Source organism: Corylus avellana, chromosome ca2 (genome assembly GCF_901000735.1).
Source record: "Corylus avellana chromosome ca2, CavTom2PMs-1.0".
NCBI lineage: Eukaryota > Viridiplantae > Streptophyta > Magnoliopsida > Fagales > Betulaceae > Corylus > Corylus avellana.
In genome coordinates, this window is record NC_081542.1 from 5,811,196 (window position 1) to 5,832,176 (window position 20,981).

The 20,981-nt window shown below is 34.7% G+C and overlaps 4 protein-coding genes across 4 annotated transcripts; 1 reads left to right on the top strand and 3 right to left on the bottom strand.

The window, feature by feature from the left end:
• Nucleotides 1-228: 228 nt before the first annotated feature.
• Nucleotides 229-1,728, bottom strand: LOC132168949 (uncharacterized). The gene is made up of 2 exons (XM_059580047.1): nt 1,291-1,728; nt 229-1,131 (listed from the first exon to the last, which is right to left on the bottom strand). Exons 1-2 carry the CDS (start codon nt 1,726-1,728, stop codon nt 229-231), a joined length of 1,341 nt encoding a protein of 446 aa, XP_059436030.1.
• Nucleotides 1,729-8,931: 7,203 nt separating this feature from the next.
• On the bottom strand, nt 8,932-10,206 carry LOC132168950 (protein VACUOLELESS GAMETOPHYTES-like). The gene has a single exon (XM_059580048.1). It carries the CDS (start codon nt 10,204-10,206, stop codon nt 8,932-8,934), a length of 1,275 nt encoding a protein of 424 aa, XP_059436031.1.
• A 2,896-nt stretch (nt 10,207-13,102) lies between these two features.
• Nucleotides 13,103-18,873, top strand: LOC132171791 (alpha-crystallin domain-containing protein 22.3-like). The gene is made up of 4 exons (XM_059583188.1): nt 13,103-13,304; nt 13,744-13,927; nt 17,477-17,847; nt 18,330-18,873. The coding sequence occupies exons 2-4, from the start codon at nt 13,911-13,913 to the stop codon at nt 18,563-18,565; spliced, it is 624 nt and encodes a 207-aa protein (XP_059439171.1). The 5' UTR covers nt 13,103-13,304; nt 13,744-13,910; the 3' UTR covers nt 18,566-18,873.
• A 235-nt stretch (nt 18,874-19,108) lies between these two features.
• LOC132172197 (putative pentatricopeptide repeat-containing protein At3g05240) lies at nt 19,109-20,913 on the bottom strand. The gene has a single exon (XM_059583650.1). The coding sequence runs from the start codon at nt 20,894-20,896 to the stop codon at nt 19,142-19,144; it is 1,755 nt and encodes a 584-aa protein (XP_059439633.1). The 5' UTR covers nt 20,897-20,913; the 3' UTR covers nt 19,109-19,141.
• Nucleotides 20,914-20,981: the final 68 nt, after the last annotated feature.

Below are 20,981 nucleotides of genomic sequence, written 5' to 3' on the forward strand. Positions count from 1 at the left end.
AATTTTGTTCTCTTCAAATTATCACAACAACATACACAGCCACAAGGAGCAAGCGGACAAACACAACCTAAATACATAAAGAACATGATCATTGAAATGTCACACATGCTTGTCTTTTAGAACATAATGAACAATCGGGATTTGATTTACATCATGATGATGTGAAACCTTAAACTTGCTCAGTAATTAACGATCTCAGGGCGGTCACAAGGAGGTTGTAGATGCCAATCATTTATAATACGGAGATTTTCCAAGAATGCAATTGGGATGAGCAGGGAAACTCATATCTGCACAGTAATAAAACCAGTGCTTTGGATTTCGTTTTTTTTCACAAATGTCACAATAATATTCATCGTCCTCATAATCTTCTTCAGCCTTATAACACAATTTGAAGGGTTGTTCAAAGCGTCGGTACCTCATGGTATGTGGCAGTGTAGCGCATTTGACATCCAAAGTGAATTCGCAATCAGCACACTTGAATACTCTTCCACTATTATAACAACAACTACAATTCTCACTACCGGGTGCTCTTGATAGAATCAGTGGGTGCTCGTGACCGTCATGTGTAAGGATGTCTGAGATCAAACTACATTGGACATCTGCATCAAACGTGCAATCCTTACAATGGTAGGTGAAGCCATTACATAGCCTATCACAAACATTACAACTGAACCCGCTAGAAGCGTAAGGTGCCTTTGTGAAGAGGGTGAGGAGGTGGGGGTGAAGGACTGGGTGTAGCTTTTTTATGGGTAATTCAACACAAGATTTATGAAGAAAAAATCTGCATTGAGCACAACTGTAAAATTGTGGGGATGGGGATGTAGATATAGGAAGCATACACCCATCACATTGTTCATTGTTCAGAAGCTCCTCTGTAAGCTTTAAGTCATGTTGATGACTAAAATGATTGATTTCTTCGGGTATTTCAATTTTATCCTCTCCTATCTTCATCTTCTTCACAGCATAAGGTAATGAGTCAATGGATTCATCCAGTTCTGAATCTTCGTTTTTAAGGATACCTGTCGACTCAAGAGGCTTCTTTATTTCCTCGGTTTCTCCCTCGCGTGTAGCACAAACAAGGTGGGCAACAAAATTGCATTTTGAGCAATAATAAGCTCTGTCAGTGTCCACCTATTTAACGCAGAGACGACAAATTTGACGGTGGGATTGATTTAGCTGAGAAGAGTGGGTGAGGTCGAGAGTGTGGTGGTGACTTGTATGTTTGAGAGTCAACGGTAAGGCAGCACATTTTCGGTGGACCATGAATGAGCATGTGAGACTGGTACATACGTAAGAGTACATGTCTTCATCTTCTTTCCCACATGCATCGCAAGTGAAGGAGACTGATTTCCGCAGGAGCTTCAATGGGTGGTCGTGAAATTCAGGTTTTAGGGTGAAGGGTATAGAAGCGCATTTAAGATGAAGGTTAAAATTACAGCGAGGACAATTGTAAGCGAAGCCCTCGACTAATGCATTGCAGAAATAACACCACTTCTTGTTCTCAATTGGGATAACGCGGAGAAAAAGAGGATGTTTCGGGTGCAATGGGTGCGGCAACTTGCGGGGTTGTTCGCCACATGATTTGTGGAGGAAGAACTGGCACATTTGGCAACTGTAACTAAAACCCAATATTTCTTCCCTGCACCCCTCACAATCTCTTCTATAAGAAGATGTCGTGTAATAAGTCGAGGCCAAAGGATGGTGGTGGAAGAAATGCTGAAGTTCCATCTGTCTTTCTCTCTCCGTGTAATTTTCCTACGAGACAACTTTTTAATTAGCAATATCACAGGACATTTTTTATGGGTGTGACAGAGCATCCTTAATTTGTTATAAAGTGAAATTTTTAGATGATGCACTCCTAAACTTGACACCGTATGGGTGTATTAATTGTTGTACGTTCCTAGTCCTTTGTCTCTCTCTTGAGACTTCAACTATGCCCTACACCAAAACGGGACTAATTATCTTCAAACTAAAAATGGCCCAACTACTAAACAAAAAAGAAAATAAATAAAAAAGGACCCAATTAAGCAATCTCCCAGTTTAGTGAACGATCCAATGAGGAAAAGAAGCTTACAAATGCATCGCAATTTAAGTTAAAAAGAACAGCTAAAACACATGTTTATGAACTGGACCTTTTCAGCATGCAAAGCTTCTTACATGCATTTCGCAGAAAGAAAAGGCAAGGAAAAGAAAAAAGAACAAAGAAATCACACTTAAATCACATAACCAGTCATCAATGCTCACACCAGTGTTTTTTACGCTCTTGAAAGCAAAAGCAAGCAATATTTTATTTGATTGTTATGTAAAAAAAAAAAAAAAAAAGGATCGATGGCAAGTATTCTCGTGGCTGATATGTTCAAACTCCATCTCTCTCTCTCTCTTTTAGGCACACCGCAATGGCAGCAAAGGCAGAGAGACTTAATCTTCCGATCACTTTTATCATATTGAATTAAAGCAAATTTGGAGAAGCTGAACTTTAAGAATCTAAAGATTAGGAAAGAAAGAAAGTCATGAAGGGGAGTTTAAAGTTTTTACCTCACTTTCAACTGCTTTGGTCGCCGAAGCTTTCCCAAATTCTGAAGGGCTCGTCGGAGTACGTGGGTGGCAGGAGATGGTGGCTACTCGATTTGGTGTAGTAATGGGAGCTAGGGAAGTGACCGGTCTCAAGGGTAGTGAAGATCGGTGCAACGCTATATAAGAAGAAGAAGAAGGATTGATAGCAAAAGTTTCTATATATCCTCGTCCAATAATGCAAGTATGAGCTTTCTATTTTGACTTTTCTAAATCGCATGTCTATTTTGACTTTTCTAAATCGCATGCCTGGAGTTCACCATAATTGGCCACATTCAAGTAATTTTTTCAAAAAATGTAAAATTAGTCAACGTGGTTTAGCTGATTTGTAATTAACTTTTTATAGTATAAAAATAAATTCAAAGGTCATTGAGGTATATCAGAAAAAAATTTTAGTCTCTACAGTTAAATTCTATTCACTGACTTAACAGTTCTAATAGCGTGAAACGTTAGAGCCAATAAAATTGTGATACTTGTCCCATTTAAGTCAATGTAACACAAATGAAATCTCTTAAATTAGTGGACGAAATTTGATTATACGGACTAAATTATTTTTGTGACATACCTAAGGGACCTTTGAGTTCATTTTGATACCATAGGAAACTAATTGTAAATCATATAAACCACAATGACTAAGTTTACATTTTTTCCATAATTAAAAGTACAATTTTTTTTATTTTAATTACCACCTTTTTTAAAGCACCCTATCCCTTATTAGCTTTACTATTTTAACTATAAACTTTCATTTAAATATTTGTTTTCAAAAACTTTTTTTTTTTTTTTCAACTTTTTTCAAAGAATAGGAAATGAAAGAGATAATTTATATTATTTCTTATTCATTTCGTGAGTGAATAGTATTCACTTAAAGATAATGAGTACTATTCACTCATTAAACCAAAATTATTTTTTTTGTGAGATTGTTGAAAGTGTTTTTTTTTGTAATTTTTAGTGATTTGGCTCACCAAATTAACAAAAAAACTAGTTTAGTGAGGCTTAAAAAAAATGCTTTTAGCGAGACTTTTTATACTTCCCAGCGGCAAATTTCTAGGATACCATAAAATGGCTCTATATTATTTATCCAAAATTCAATTTTTAATATTCTTATTTTTTATCGAGAGGCTGTGATGGGAGGATATCATAGGAAATTTACTGCTACTATTACCCAAAGCTAAAAGAAAAGAAAAGAAAAGAAAAGTCATTAAAAGTAGGGGTGAGAAGGCGGGCCCATTAACCACTAATTGTATTAATCGTTAACTACTTTTGAAAGCGGTTAGAAAAAATTACTAAACGCTTATATATATATATATATGAAACGAAATCGTTTTTTTGTTTTCAATTTTAAAGATACTAGTGTGAATGACATGGTATAGTCCACATGCTTAGTTTTATGTGTTATCTATCGCTATAATTGTTAATATTATAATTTATTATTATTATTATTATTCAATTTTAAGTTTTTTCTAGAAGTTTAGTATTTTTTGTTTTTATTTTATTAAGGGTAATTTCGTCATTAAAAAATATTGATAATATTTTGATAGTTTAGAGGATATCCTTAATTAAGTGATAGTTTGAGAGGTTTTTTTTTTTTTTTACATTGTAAAAGGGACTCAACATCATACTGACGCGATTTGGTTTAACTAAAAAAGTCTAATTAATTAATCATATAACTTAACCAAATACCATGTATGAGTCATGATTTTTATAATGAATCATATTATATATATTTATTCGGTAGGCCACCTCGATCGAGAGGTAGAACACTAACTGCCAAAACAATTTAACAAAGAGCAACGTTAATAAACAAATGAACCCAAGCATCGGATATCGTGTGCAAGATGGCAAATGGATGAATATTTTGAATATAAAAAAAAAAAATGGAGGTCGGCATGTGGTGTGACACGAGATATGCTTCTCTTCACCGCCATCTCTCTTAAATTTTATTTTATTTTATTTTGAAAAGGTCAAGATGCACTCACATGATATGGTGAATAGATGGTCCTGGGAATGAAGCGAAGCATATCTCGGTATGACAGTATGGCGGATGAGAGCCAACGATACTCTTCATACAAAAGAGCAAATGGGGCACATGCACTGGTCCCAAAAATACATAATTAAAAATAAAAGCATGCATCCCGCGTCGATATGATCGCCCACAGTCAGACGGACTCAAATTTCTGGGAAGACACAATTAATCACAGATTTTTAAACACGGGAATCTGGACCTTGATTCCCGTTTTTAAAAATCTGTGATTTAAATGCATTAAAAAAATATAGAAAAAAAAAGGTTGCGTTGGCATACAGTGCACATGCAGCTGATGCTTTAACAGATATTCTATATACTATTCTCTTTCTTATGTTTAGAAAAAGTTTTAAAAAAATTACAAAAATTTACTTATATTATTTAACCAACTTTCAAGATTGTTACAATGTTTCTCAATGTGTAGAGAATCATTTTTAATTTTTTATACACTATTTTAATATAAACACTTATATTTCGTCTCTCTTTTATTTTTTTTTTGTCTTTAATTGAAGATTGTGTTAAAATTTTGTGAAAAAAGTGATGGTAGATATGAAACTTGTATTTTGTAAAAAAAATAATATTTTAATGGTATAGGGAAATGTAAGAGAAGTTACTGTTAAATATATTTTCATAGGAAATCAAAAAGTAGTTTTATTTCTTAAACTTGAGGAAAATCAAATGGAAAATGTTGCTAAACGTAGATTTTATTAAAAGGAAAGGAATAGAGATTTTATTAACAATGCATGTGATCTATATATATATATATATAATCAACAGGAAAAAGAAAAAGAAAAAAAAAAAGAAAAGAAAGGAAAGACTAAAGAAAAAAGCAAAGAACATGCATTAGAATCGGCAAAAGAAAAAGAAAAGCAAATCTTGTTAAGCAACATTCATAGGTCTCACTCAACCCGAAAATACTTTAATTACTGGCATCGTTAAACTTAGCATATCGATCTGCTTATGTATTGCGTTCAAAACAATCGAAAAAGTTAAAGACAAGCAGGTCCTCTAGATTCTAATATTAACTCTATCCGAAAATATTTTACCTACAATATTGTTAAACATGTCATATATACTTATGTATTGTGTTCAAAACCATCATTGAAAAGGTTAAGACAAGCAAATCCTCTAGATTCTAATGTAGACTCCATTTGAAAATACCTTACCTACATTGTTAAATTTTGCATACCTGTTTTTGTATTGCATTCAAAACCATCATCGAAAAAGTTAAGACAAGCAAGTTCTTTAATTAGATTTTAAAATGCTAACGTACACCATCCGAAAATACTCTACAATAGATTTGCGTATTTGTTTATGTATTGTCTTCAAAGCCATCATTGTAAAAGTTAAGAGAGACAAATCCTCTTGATTTCAATATTGAATCCATCCAAAAATACTTTAACTACATTGTTAAACTTTGCATATCTACTACTTTGTATTGTGTTCAAAATCATTATTAGAAAAGTTAAATAAGTAGGTCATCTACAATGGAAGAAAATGAAATAGATAACCTTGATGTTAGAGTATATGATAAGAATCTAAACCTTGCCATAGCCATTCCCATTACCCATGAGTTAATACTTAAATTATCTAAAGAGAGTAACATCAAGTTTGAATTGTATTCCATTCTATTTCTCAAGATGGACAAAATGTAGGATACAGATGCCAAGAGTAGTTGATGACACAAATTACATCCCATAAATAGAAGAGGACAACTAAATCTACAATTTCATTTATGTTTGCCAATCACAAGCATTTTCCCTATGTAAACTGAAGCAGAGGCTAGCTATGGCAGGAGCTATAATCCTGACAGATGGAATTTTCTGCCACTATAACCCAAAGCTGGGAACAATAACAGAGAAAAAGGGAAGGCATTAAAGAATAAACTTTTGTGAGCTCAGTCAGATGCTTGGCTGGAACCTGGACCCACAAATTGTTTTTCCGAGTAATTCTAAGAAACCTATTTATGTCTTACTAAAAATGATGTGGCTATTAAAATTATTATTGGGCTTGTGATTAATCATAAATTAAGTTTTGATCCAAGAGTAATTTTAATAGCCACATCATTCTTAATAAGATACAAGTAGAACACAATTAAGTAGGCTATTTATAATTACTCTGTTTTTCCTGCTTCTATCTTGATTAACATGTTTCACGAGCATGTAACACACGAGAGTGTTCCTGCAGATGGAGCTGGACTTCCTCGCCTCAAACAGTTTCAGCAACAATTGGCCCAAAACTGTAATATGATGATTCAAGTGTTGCAGATACTTCAATAACAGAAAATAAAAGAATTTAAAATATTCAGACAATTTTTAAGTGTTAAATTTTCAACATTAGGAAAGTGAGAAAGTCATGAAGTGGGAGTTTGAAGTTTTTAATTACCTCATTCTCAACTGTTGTAAAATAGGGTTAATACCTTTTTAGTATCTAGGTTTTCATTTTTTTATTTTTATTTTTCACCTAACTTTTAATTTGTATCATAAATTATGCTTGACTTATGGGTAAATACCAGTTTAGTACCACTGTCATCATTCCATCAATCAAACTAACGGACTGACATGTGTCATAACAAAAACATATCACGTGTCCTAACAGAAAAAAAAAAATCATACAAATAATTTAAATAATTAAAAAAATTAAAAAAAAAAAAAAAAAAGACGAGGGTGGCCCGGCCACTCCATTTTGGCCCATGGAGGTGGCCGGACACCCCCCATTTTGGCCATTGTGAATTTGTGAGCCACCCTAGGGCAGGCATGTGGTGGCCGAAATTAGTTTGGAAGGTATTAAATTGGTCTTTATCCATAAGTCAGGTACCATTTGTGATATGATTAGAAACCTAGGTGAGAAAAAATATATAAAAAGTGAAAACATGGGTACTAAAAAGGTTATTAACCCTTCCCCTTCCTTCAACACTATTCACTTCATTTTTCCAAAAAAAATAAACATAAAAATATTCTCATTTTTTTTTTTCACTTTTTATATCAAATCATTCACTTTTTATATTACATTATTTACTTTTTACTACTATTTAAATAAATAATAAATTACTACAAAACAAAACTTTTTCACTTTTCCAAACTAATTTTTCACATTTTTATATCAAACATTTTTACTTTTTTTTTCACATCAATTTACATTAGTTACAGTGTCCAGGATAAAAGGTTTTAACAAACACACCCGTAATCCCTCTAAGCAGGCTCAATGAGCATGTTTGCCAAAGAACTAGACTAGACCAGACCCAAAGACCCAAAAAGATTCATCTCAAAATCAACTCCAACATTCTTACTTTATACATCACATTAATTACTTTTTATTACTATTTAAATACAAAAATTACTACAAAACAATTTTTTCTTCACTTTTCATTCAAAATATTCTTACTTTTTTTTTCACATCAGTTAAATCTACTACGGTTCCTGTCCACTCCCTTTTTAAATTCTTTGCCAAACACACTCATTATTTTTGCACAAATTCTAAAGCCGGGGCAGGGGAAGGGCTAAATTTTATGATTGATTATCACTTCATGGACTCTCAAAGTTGGAATTACCAACTTGTATATTTAACGTAGACATTGAAGTAATAGGGCGCAAAGCTACGCCCTTTTGACTCTAATACAATTCACGTTATCAAGACACAATTTTCTAATTACCCACCTTCATTTACTATTTCCTCTCCCAATTATTTATTTCCATTTATTTGTTTTGCCCTATTCATCATTCTGATCAAATATTATTGGTATTACTAAAACAAAAGTGCCAATTTCATTTAACTAATACTACGACGGCTTCCTTACTTCATACATGCTCTAAGGATAAGTATAATTATGACTATGAAACCATAGTGCTACCCGATAACAATTCGAACAAGACTAATATATAACCCACTTTACTAGAGCTAGATTTGAATCACTTTCTAGAGGTTCCAATTTTTTACACAAATTATAAATCTATTACAAATTTATCATAAAATTATCGAGTTAGAATATTATATAATTGAGTTTGGGTTAATTTGGGTTGATCTAAATTAATTTGTTTAATAAACGGGTCAATCTTAAGCCAACTTGCTTAACTCAGGAGTAACTTCCATAACCATGTAAATTAAATTAAATTTCTTTTTGTACAATTTAAAACAAAACCCCATAAGGCTAAAAGTCATATGAATTTATTTATTTTTTAATCGGGTTCAAGTTGACATGTATCAGATTGACTCATTAATCAACCCAACGGCCAATACAAATTATATATAAGGCTTCTTTTGAACAATTGAGCCTCTCAATGCTTTTAGAGGTAGTGATGCTCCTTCGTTCCCAGCCAGAAACACATTCCATCTACCAAATCTTACCCCTCCTTGCTTCCTTCTTGCTTCTTTCCAACCGGAATGCCAATCAACCGATGAGAAACGCCATCATTTACTTCCTGCCAATCCAACCGGAACACCATTCCACTCATGTCTGTGATCAAACTACACTGGACATCTGCATCAAACTCGCATTCCTTACAATGGTAGGTGAAACCATTACCTCCACGACGACAAACATTACAAATGAAGCTGCTAGAAGCGTAAGGTGCCTTTGTGTAGAGGGTGAGAAGGTGGGGGTGTAGTATTGGGTGCCGGTTTTTTCTGGGTAATTCAACACAAGATTTATGAAGAAAAAATCCGCATTGAGCACAACTGTATAATTGTCGGGATGTAGATATAGGAAGCATACACCCATCACATTTTTCGTTGTTCAGAAACTCCTCCTGGGTAAGCTTTAAGTCATGTTGATGACTAAAATGATTGATTTCTTCGGCTATTTCAATTTTATCCTTTCCTATCTTCATCTTCTTGACAAGATAAGCTAATGAGTCAATGGATTCATCTTTGTTTTGAAGCATACCTGTCGACGACTCGAGAGGCTGCTTATCTTTAAATTCCAACATAAATGTTGCATCCGTGTCTCCCTCGCGTGTAGCACAATCAAGGTGGGCAACAAAATTGCATTTTGAGCAATAATAAACTCTGTGAGTCTCCACCTTCTTAACACAGAGACGACAAATTTGACGGTCGGATTGATTTACCTGAGAAGAGAGGGTGAGCTCGAGGGCGTGCCGGTGACTAATATGTTTGACAGTCATTGGTAAGGTAGCACATCTAAGGTGGACCATGAGTGAGCATGTGATACATAAGTAAGACACGTTTTTGTCTTCTTTCCCACATGCATCGCAAGTGAAGGAGACAGATTTCCGCAGCAGCTTCAATGGGTGGTCATGAAATTCAGCTTCTACGGTGAGCGGCATAGAAGCGCATTTAAGATGAATGTTAAAATTACAGTGAGAACAATTGTAAGCGAAGCCCGAGTGTGGATGTATATAGTTGTTGCAGAAATAGCATAGCTCATCATCTGGGTTTTCTCTGAGGAGAAGAGGATGTTGCGGGTGCAATAGGTGCTGCAACGTGCGGGGTTGTTTGCCACATGATTTGTGAAGGAAGAAGCTGCACCTTTCGCAACTATAACTAGAACCGGCGAAAATTTCGTTGAGGCACAACTTACAATGGGGTCTTATACCAAAAAATGCCACGTACTCATGCAAGGACAACCGATGCTCATGCATGAACTGTTGAAGCCCCATCTGTCCTATTCCTACAAACAAGACAACTTTCGAATTAGCAATGTCGATCATATAATGAAAAAGAAAGGAAAAGAAAAAAGAAATCACACACAAATCGCAAAATTACCAGTAAACAATACTCACAGCAAAGAATCTGATTTTTGCTTCGAAAGGTTAGATCGACTAGAAACACGTCTCTTACTTCTGTTATTCGAAGGGAAAGACTAAGAGTTGAGGGATGTGAGTTTGCGAAGATCAACAATATATGTGATCTTTATATAATCAACGGAAGAAAAAAACAAAAAGAAGCAAGGAAAGACTAAAGAAAAAAGCAACGAACATCTAAGGAAAAAGAAAAGCAATACGCAAGATTTTAACCATGAATCCCAACATACTTTACTTGCATAGTTAAACTTTGCATATATATATATATACTTTAATATTGTGAAAAGTTAAGAGAAGTAAGTCATCTAGATTTCAATATTGACTCCATCCGAAACTACTTAACCTACATTCTTAAATATTGCATATATGCTTTTGAATTTCGTTCAAAACCACAAGTTAAAATAAGCAGGCTCTCTAGATTCCAATCTAACTTCATTGAAAATTACTCTATAAAAGAAAATTGAATGAATTGATTTTGATGGAATACCAAAACCATTGAAGAGACCTTTATTATTATAAGAATGAATCTTTACAATGGTAGAAACCTATTTAAACTATACTTGAAGTATTCTAAACAACTGCAATTGCTATGTTAGCTAGCTGGAAACTAAATAGAGATTACATACATTACTGTTACCTAACATTAATCACTTGAAGATTTTATGTTCCAACCTTAGAGTGAGAAGTAGGTTTGAATCCAACTTCACTTCCTTTGCATTTAGTATTGTTAACACTCTATATACATTGTCAAACTTAGCATATATATTTTTGTATTGCTTTCAAAATCATCATAAAAATAAAAATAAAATAAATAAATAACAAAATAAAAAGTTAAGATAAATCAAGCCTATAGATTCCAATGTAGACCCCATTTGAAAATACCTTATCTACATTGTTAAACTTTGCATATCTAATTATGCATTGTGTTCATCACGACAAACAAGTTCTCTATATTCTAATGCTAACACAATTAGAAAATACTCTACATATATTGTTAAACTTTACATATCTACTTTTTGTATTGCTAGCTTTCAAAACCACCATTGAAAAATTTAAGACAAGTAGGTCATCTAGATTCCAATGCCAACTTAATTTGGAAATAATGTACCTACATTGTTGAACTTAGCATATCTAATTTTGTATTGCATTCAAAACCATCATCAAAAAAGTTAAGATAAGCAAGTCTTCTAAATTTCAATGTAGCGTCATCCAAAAACACTTTACCTACATTATTAAACTTTGCATATATGCTTTTGTATTGCGTTTAAAAACCATCGTTGAAAAAGTTAAATTATGTATTCCGTACATCATATGTGATTCACAGTTCAAAAAATTAAATTTACCATTGCCAATGATGATGACCACTTTCGTTTCACTCCCATTAAATTGCTTTTCTATAAGCACATGGAAAGATGCAACAAGAGACTTGATATTCCTCCTTTTTTTATGTCAGTCACAGAGTTGGAACTTCTAACTTTCTATTCCGTGTCACCATATTAACTCCAATAACTTTTGGGGTGGTTCGGCCAGAAGGAATGGCCAAAACACCCTCATTGGCTACGCAATAACCTTGATGGCTCATGAGAGTGGTTGCGACTACCCCTGATGATTCATGGAGGTGGACGCGACCACCTTCAAAAGTTTGGTGAGATTGAGCACCCACCCTCTCACACCACCCCGACCGCTCCCTTAAGGTGATTGACCAACTCCTTTAAGGGTAAAATAGAGGGTTTCATGGTATGACCACTTCTTAGTTATTTTGCTTATGTTTCATTCTCAAGCCATATATATAGACTGTCACGTAGCTTAGTGACTAATGTGATAAGTGTCATATGACACTGTCACATCAGTTTGTAAGACATCGTAATAAATTTGATACCTCTAGTAACATTTACGTAAAAATCACAAGGTTGATGACCAAATTGTCCCACAAGGTTCACATAATCATTATAAAATTTCCTCGACAAATATAAATTTGTCCCATTATCCTTTTTTTTTTTTTTTTCTAATTCAGCACTATTATTTACTAGCAAGTAAAAAGTAGTTACGAATTTAGTGATCCATCAAATGGTATACTTATCATCAAAATAAATTTCATCCCTTGCTACCCTTGGTAAAAAGACAGCAAAGAAGTAAACAATTCTTATATTTGAATTAGAAAAAAGAAAGAAAAAAAAAATAAAAAGATCACAGCTACATAAACAGCCACACGGTGCAAGTGGAGCAACATAACATAAATACATACTATCTACAAAGACGACATTTGGATACTCAAAATACAATACAAATGCAGGGCGCACTCAAAGATTGAGTTAAATACATAATATGATGATTGAAATGAGCAGGCGGAAACATCTTCTAGAGTTGTTGGAAGGGTCCTTATTTCGTGGATTTGGTCTAAGTGGAGTATTGCTTTAAACGAAGTTGAACAATGATAGGTAATTTCTAACGAAATGCTCTAGCTACCAGGAAAAATCCCCTCCATTTTAAAATTCCTCAATTTCTTTCATGTAGTGCTTTTTGAAAAGTATTGCATTTAATGCACTATCATCATTAAAAATTTTGGACAACACTACCCTTCAAAATACACTAAATAGAGAAAATTGAGAGATTTTGAAATGGAGAGATCCTTTTCCTACCTACCATGCTATCGACCGATTCTGCTATTTGTTGGTTTTTTGGTTGTCTGAAGAGCTATTTTTGGTATTTTTGTTTTCTTGGATTCAGATATGTGCCTCAACAAAACCCGATCCAATTGGGTTTCAAACTCACCCGAGATCCTGCTTCGGTTATATATATATTCTTTTTAGTCTCTGCAATCTCCTAGGAAGCTGGTCAAGAGTTAAGTCGAGTTCTCTTATTTTTGATGATTTTATTCAACATATTGGGTTGCAACCTTCACCAACTGCAATCTCACTCGACTTTCGCTTTTCTCGTTTCCCTCTTGTAGTGAGGTACTAGTTGTCTATTTTTTTTTTTTTTTTTGTGTTATTATGCTTGTATTTGTTTCTTTTTTTATTTATTATTATTTTATATATATATATATATATATATATCATGTCATTTCGAATTTTAAATTTGTGCAATGTCCTGCTCCAAACTATCAGCGGATGCAATGTTGTCTTTTGCACAAAAATGACAAAAATATTTTTGCTAAAAAAATTTAGGAAAAGAAAATAATTATCTTTATTCCTTTTTTTTTTCTACATTTTTTATAATTTTTTTTTTTTTTTTTTTTTCCACAAAAAGAAGACTTGCAATCCAATGATAGTCGGAGAAGACATTGTAAATTGAAAGTTCAATGAGAACATTCAAATTATTTAATGGTTAGTTGGGATAAATGTATTTTTCCCTAATATTTTCATTCCTAATTTTTATTTATTTATTTATCAGGAGTAATTTTTGTTCTTGTTGTTCCCTAAAACTTGAGCGCCTGTTGCACATCTTGAGCACCAGATCAGTTCCAACCCGAACTCCATCCATAACAAGACCTTGAGAAAAAGAAAACCCCCCAAAAAGCTCGGCGCTGCAACAAGCAAACTCTGTTTCGTACATCTCCAATGGCTTCCCCTCTCAGGTAAAGTACATACAGATAGACATGCACAAATGTATAATTTCGTGCACGCATGCAAAAATGCAGATATTTATACATACATACATACATACATACATCGACATGGATAAATGCATATGCTTTTCAATGCCCAACTTCGTTCTTCTTGGTAAATGCGTGCTTTGTGATATTCATGACATTTTCTTCGTAATAATTGTTGTTTGCGGTTGTGAATAAGGCATCTATATGTTATGAATGTTGCATTATTTATTATTATTAATGTCGATGTTCATTATATAGAGCAATTTGCAGGGAATTGTACTTAATCGAAAAGATAAAAGGAATTAGTTGGATTTGTTTCTCTAAAGGGGATAAGGAAATGATGCCATAAGTTTTTTCGGCTTTTTGAATTTGGAAACTCGATTTTTCCAGAGTTATACAAAGAGTGACGGATTTCGGGGAGTCTTAGGGATAGTTTTTTTTGTGTGAAGGAAAATGATTTTAATTGAAGAATCCTTTATACCAGGTGGAAATGATTTTTATTTTATTTTTTCAAATGTTTGGGTCTCATGCAGTGGTTAATGTGACACAACAAGCACTCATGCTAGAGAACTACAATCCTGAAATATCTGAAAATTACCAGTTAGGTGGAAAATTAATTTGGAAACAGTTTTTCAAGATGTCCTACCAAATGGGTTTCCTGAGTACTTTTGAAGTTTTCTGTTCATGGAAACATAGAATATATATATATATACCAAGTGGACCAATAAATATGCATTTCCCATTATTGGAAGCATGAAAGTGTGTTGTTTTTGTCAATAACAGCTCCATTATTTTCCTGTTAGCTTATGTGACGCCAATGATCAAAATTTAGCTATAAATGGGTGCTTGCATTTGGTGGTCTATAAAGATTTCACTGCCTTAGGTGTTAAGGGAAGGGGTTTCATATCTAGAACTTCTCCATTTCATGGATTCCATGTCCTTAGTTCTGAATCAGATTACCCTGCTACTTGCCATCATCAGACCATCTCCTTGTTGCCATTTCAGTTGGTCTCAATGCACAAGTAAATACATGGTATGATTCTTCGTTGCATCTGAAGTGGCATGGCTGCTTCATTTTATAACGTGTTTTCTGTATGTCATTGTAATCGAAGGTGTGAGGCCTAAAGAATAAGCTAATGGGGGTATTACTTTGAGTATTGACATTGTATGTTGCCCTGTATATATATGGTTTCTTTAGTTCATAATGGTTTGTAGGAGATGGGAGCTCCCTAACTTGCATGGCCATCAATTTTTTTGTTTTTTTTTGGATGAATACATGGTCATCAATTTGATATGGTAACTAACTAGGAAATTGCCAATCAAGGACTTATTTGCAAATATGAGTAGCTTCCATGGCCTGAAAAGATTCAATATGCAGTTTCCGGGTGAATATTGTTTTTTAAGGAAATTGCTAAAACGGTATGTTTGAAGTCAAACTTTGAAGAAGCATGCACTAGTTGCCTTTGGTAGAAGTATAATGGCTCCAGCTCCACCTTAGAGGTTGAAAAAGAATTACATCCTGGGAGGTATATCTGCTAGCACTGAGGTTCCGTAGTCAATATACTTATCCTTACAGCATGCGTGTGAACGCACACACACTTCCATACTCTCGTCTTTGACTTCCTGGACATGCATCATTGGCACATAAACCCTTCTGGTCAAATAAGAGTGTCAACTTCTTTAGTGGGAAGCTTATTGTCCTATTAAATAAGGAAGCGTATCTGTCCTATGAAATAAGGAAGCTCTCATTAAAAATAAATAATTGGTAGAGGACATAGTAAATGAAGGTGGTTAGAAAATTGTGTCTTGATAACATGAACTGTATAAGAGTCAAGCTTATAGCTTTTAGCCCTATAACACTTCTGTGTCTATGTTAAATATACATGGACATCCATTTGCCCCAAGGCAAGCATATCTCAGCTGTAATGAAATTTTTGGTTGTCACTAGCCAAGATGAAGATGGAAGATGAATAAAAAGATTTTATACTAAGCTAGTAAGCTGTTCATCATTTTTCTATTATTGATATTTTTATCTGTTTTGTCTTAAGTATTTTGCAGCCTACGTCTTGATCTGTTTACCTTTTCTCTTCCACTCCACACACACCCCCCACCCCCCCCCCAAACAAACCCCACCACAAACTGAAAGTTTATACAGTTGGGAGGGAGGGGGGGTAATCACACTGGATTGAACCTTGAACCTGTTGCTATAGGTGGGTAGTCTTGTTCACCACAAAGTGAAAGCTTATACAGTTGGGAGGGGGGGTGTAATCACACTGGATTGAACCTTGGACCTGTCGCTATGGATGGGTAGTCTTGTTCAACACTTTTATGGTGATATCTTCTATTAATCAAGAAAGGAAACAATTACTTAAATTACTTGCAAGTGTTGAAACTAGGATTTTCTAGTTAAATAGAAAATTACTACTTCTAGTTAAATGTGCCGGTCCAACTCTTTAAGGTGATTTCTTATTGCTAGAATATTAATTATAATTATTAGATTTACCAAATTTTGAGATGAGTGGTGATTTAACATGGTGTTAGAACAAATGTCTTAAGTTCGAACTCTAACTTCTTTATTTACCATTTTTGTTAAATATTTTACATGTTAGACCTCATGAGGAGAGGTTTGAGGTCACACCTAAGAGGTGGCATTAGAATATTTATAAAATAATTAAATTTACCATCTCATTATTTATCAAAAAATAAAAAATAAAAATAAATTCACCATTTCTTATCATCTTAAACTTTTGGTATAGCTGATAATTTAACACTTCTATTAGTAAAGAAAGGAAGAAAAAAAAATTATTAACCAAGTTACAAGTGCTAAAAGTGGGATGCGATTTTGCACGAGATTTATTTGAATTAGTTATTTGAGCGAAGATCATGACATTTATTATTCAAATTAATCCAGCAAGCTTATTGCATACATATAATTTGTAGGAACTAATTTTTGGTATAGCATATTTTTCAGCCTTTGATGTTTATTTCAAGGTGCCAAGGTTAAAATGTTTAATGTGATTAAAGAATTTTTGGGTGTGATGGAGAGGAATTAGCCAGGGATGACTCGTAGTTAAATTATGGTACAATTTTGTTTCTTACAAGTTGGTAATTCCAACTTTGAGAGTTGATTAAATTATGGTACAATTTTATTTCTTACAAGTTGGTAATTCCAACTTTGAGAGTTGATTAAATTATGGTACAATTTTGTTTCTTACAAGTTGGTAATTCCAACTTTGAGAGTCGATGAAATGATGATCAATCACAAAATTTAGGTAGGGAAAATTTATAATGACTCACATTAAAAAGTAATTCCTATGTTGTAACTTCTTTTCAGAACTAGTCCTGATCTAGAGAATTCATGGGATGTGCTTGATATCAAGGTGGCCCTATATTTTCCTTTTTCTTTTTTAGTTGAATTTTGAAATTATTAATGCAGAGTCAAAAGGTTTGGACTACATGGTGCTACATTTTTCATAGGGAACATATTACACATCATTTGCAATCCCTGATGGATTAAATATTTCCTTTCAGGCGTGGGAGATCAAGAAGAGAAAATAATGGGCCAGAGCCTATAAATCCTCAGCAAGCCATTCTGGCTGTGGCTCCACTCAATAGCGTGCCATACATTGGTCCACCTACACCGCATAGCTATACTGCATCATCAGCAACTAAAAGGTACACTGAGACTCTGGAAAAAGTTGGGCCAGCTATGATATTTCTGCCTTCTCTTTCATCTCAGGAAGAGTGGAATAATGTTGTAGCTGCCACCAGAGTTGGGGTTGCATTGACTGGGAGTGCAGCCATGGGAAAGATTGGACCAGTTATAGGACTAATGGACATCGGCGAATCCAAAGATTCTTACTTTTTTCGTGTCTCCCTGCCAGGGGTAGCAAGGGATGAGAGTAAGTTTCATTAACATGGTACGGTTTGATCAACTATTGAATTCACAATCATTTTACTTGCTAGTTAAATACCCTTAGGAACAAATGTTATTTCTAAATTATATATATTGCAGTAACTTTAGTAGTTAGTTTGGCCTTTTTCTGGTTATTTTATAATATATGGGGGAATTGATCTTACGTCTCTTTTCTGGTTATTTTATAATATGTGAGGGAATTGATCTTACATCATTGTTGATTCATGCAATTTAGGCATTAGCTCAAGTGCAATGAATGGAATTGATCTTACATCAGTTCTCGGTAACATTATTTCATTTGTTTCTATAATCCTTCACTCAAAGACTTTCTAGAATTAGCTAATTTACTTGTTATGAACATTGAATTTCATATGCTACGAGAATCATGATTATTTATCCCATTATACCACCAGCTTCTAATATTCATCTTTCAACATTTACTGAGCCTTGTTGTCATCTTGACTGCAGATGGTTTCCGTTGTGATGTTGAACCCGATGGAAAAGTAGTAATAAAGGGTGTAACGACGACTGGTGAGAAAATAGTGTGCAAAAACTCCCAAGTCTTTCAGATGCACACACAAAATCTGTGCCCACCGGGGCACTTCTCTATCTCATTCCAGCTGCCTGGTCCAGTCGACCAGCAACAATTTTCTGGTTCTTTTGGAATTGATGGGATTTTGGAAGGTATTGTGAGGAAAAGGTGACTAACAAGTCTTACATTTTTGGTGAGCATGGAGTGATTTAATTTTAGTTGAGAGCTTAACAAGGACAGGAATAGCTTTAGAAAGAATGTGGTTCAAAGTGTTGATTGCCTGCGACTTTGCAGATATATGTTCTTAGATTGAAATGAATGACAAAATGCAATTTGTGCAGCTGGCCCCAAATAAATTGTTTAGTTAAGTCAAGCCTATGCTATTTCTGCTAACTTTTTTATTTTGAAAGTGTTGCTACGTTAGACCCATTAAACAGGTTCAATTCTAAAATCAAGGAATGGTGTAGGTTCACAATTTTTCTCCATTAATTTAGACTATTTATTTCTCTTATCATCTACATTTGACTGTATGTAATGAAGCTGGTGCAGATTTTAGTTGTTAAAATGATATTACAGTGTCGAGTTAACCCATAGACTCATTAACTACTTGTGTTGCCAAGAAGATTTTAATTGTTAAAATGACTTAAAGCTTAGTGATGTGATGATCAGCTTGAGAACAATGAAAATCCCTCCATATTAACAAGAATCATTCAACATAAATTTGAATCAAAAATGAATTATAATGTAATTACGAATTCAACAATTTCAGTTCAACTGCACTATGCCCAAGAGTTTTTGCTACCCTTCTATGTGCCATCAACTCTCTAGCCAGCTTTACTTCTTGCCATTTACCAGCCCTGGCATATATGTTTGAAAGAAGAACATAAACTCCACCACCCTCAGGGTCCAACTCTGTTATTCGGCTTCTCACTTGGTCAACTAGATTCACATTTTCATGAATATCACAACCATTTAAAAGAGCACCCCATATGGCAGTATTGGGTCCGATTGGCATTTTCTGCACTAATCTTTCTGCCTCTTCAAAGTGCCCTGCTCGACTCAGAAGATCAACCATACAACCATAGTGCTCCATTGTTGGCTCTATGTTGTAAACATCGGTCATTAAGGTGAAGTGTCTCTGACCTTCTTCAACCAATCCAACACGGCTACACGCACATAGAACCCCGACGTATGTGATCTCGTCCGGGATAAGAGCAGCATCCTCTTGCATTCTCTTGAAAGTACTTAGTGCTTCCTCTCCATGCCCGTGCATAGCTAAACCAACAATCATGCTAGTCCATGCCATCACATCTTTCTTTTCCATTTTACAAAAGATCTGCTGCGAACTTCTTGCATCTCCAATTTTAGCATACATGTCCACCAGGGCAGTTCCAATAGCAGTATCTTCGCTGAGGTTGGTCTTTAATACAAAACCATGAATACTTTGTCCCAATGCCAGAGCCCCCAGTTGAGCACAGGAGCCTATGACACTCAAAAAGGTAGCTGTGTCCGGCCGAAACCCAGCAATTAGCATATCGAAGAATAGACCTAGTGCCTCCTCAACCCTGCCATACTGATTAAATGCACCGATCATGGAATTCCAAGCAACCAAATTCCTTTCAGGCATTTTGTAAAACAGATTCCGTGCGTATTTGAAGCTGCCACATTTTCCATACATATCTATAATGGCAGTTGCAAGTATCAAATTGAAAGGTAAATCTGATTCAAAGGGATCATATCCGAGTTGGCAGACACGACTATGAACCAATTTTCCAGTATCTATATCTCTCATGTGAGCACACGCAACTAGTACATTCACCAAGGTAATCTGATTAGGCTCTATGTTCCAAAACTCCATGTCTTTGAACACCTCTATAGCCTTGCTAGGCCAGCCGTTGTTAACATATCCAGCAATCAAACTAGTCCAAGCTACCACATTCCACTTTGGAATTAAATCAAACACCTTTACTCCTGCTTCCATCTCTGCACAAGAGACATACATGTTGAGTAAACCACAAGAAGCATACACGTCCAGTTCAAACCCAGTTTTTACAATGCGATTGTGGACCGATGTTCCATAATTTGGATCAATAAGCGCTGAACATGCTTTGAGCACAAAAGGGAACGTGAAATGGTCCGGCGAGTAACCCCTTCTCTGCATTTCTCTGTACATATACAAAACCTCATCTGGGTTGTTACTGTTAGAGTAAGCTTTGATCATGGAGTTCCAAATGTACACGCTAGGCACTTCAATTCGGCTAAAAACAGACTTTGCATAATTGAAATCTCCGGCTTCAGAATTTGTGCAAAAATCAATAACCCTGCTAAGAGGGATTACATATCTTATAACTGATGTAGTGATCATCAGCCCATGTAATTGTTTCAACTCGGTCATGGTTCTGCATTTCTCTAACGAAGAGAGGATGGACGTGTAGTGCTTCTTCATGGGCTTCTTTGTTGAGAAAAGAGATGTAAACATCATATAAAGACAGAGAAGGGGCATTTTGGTACAAGACTTCACAAGCCCTGTTGCTATTCTTTCGCTTTTCTCGTCCTCCTACTCCGACGAGCCCATTGGAATAAGGGAA

Coding starts and splice junctions, on each gene's coding strand:
- LOC132168949 (XM_059580047.1), bottom strand. CDS start 1,728: ATGGAACTTCAGCATTTCTTCCACCACCATCCTTTGGCCTCGACTTAT. Junction 1,132..1,290: donor ATGAAGACATGTACTCTTAC/GTATGTACCAGT, acceptor TGCGTTAAATAG/GTGGACACTGACAGAGCTTA.
- LOC132168950 (XM_059580048.1), bottom strand. CDS start 10,206: ATGGGGCTTCAACAGTTCATGCATGAGCATCGGTTGTCCTTGCATGAG.
- LOC132171791 (XM_059583188.1), top strand. Junction 17,848..18,329: donor AGGGGTAGCAAGGGATGAGA/GTAAGTTTCATT, acceptor TCTTGACTGCAG/ATGGTTTCCGTTGTGATGTT.
- LOC132172197 (XM_059583650.1), bottom strand. CDS start 20,896: ATGCCCCTTCTCTGTCTTTATATGATGTTTACATCTCTTTTCTCAACA.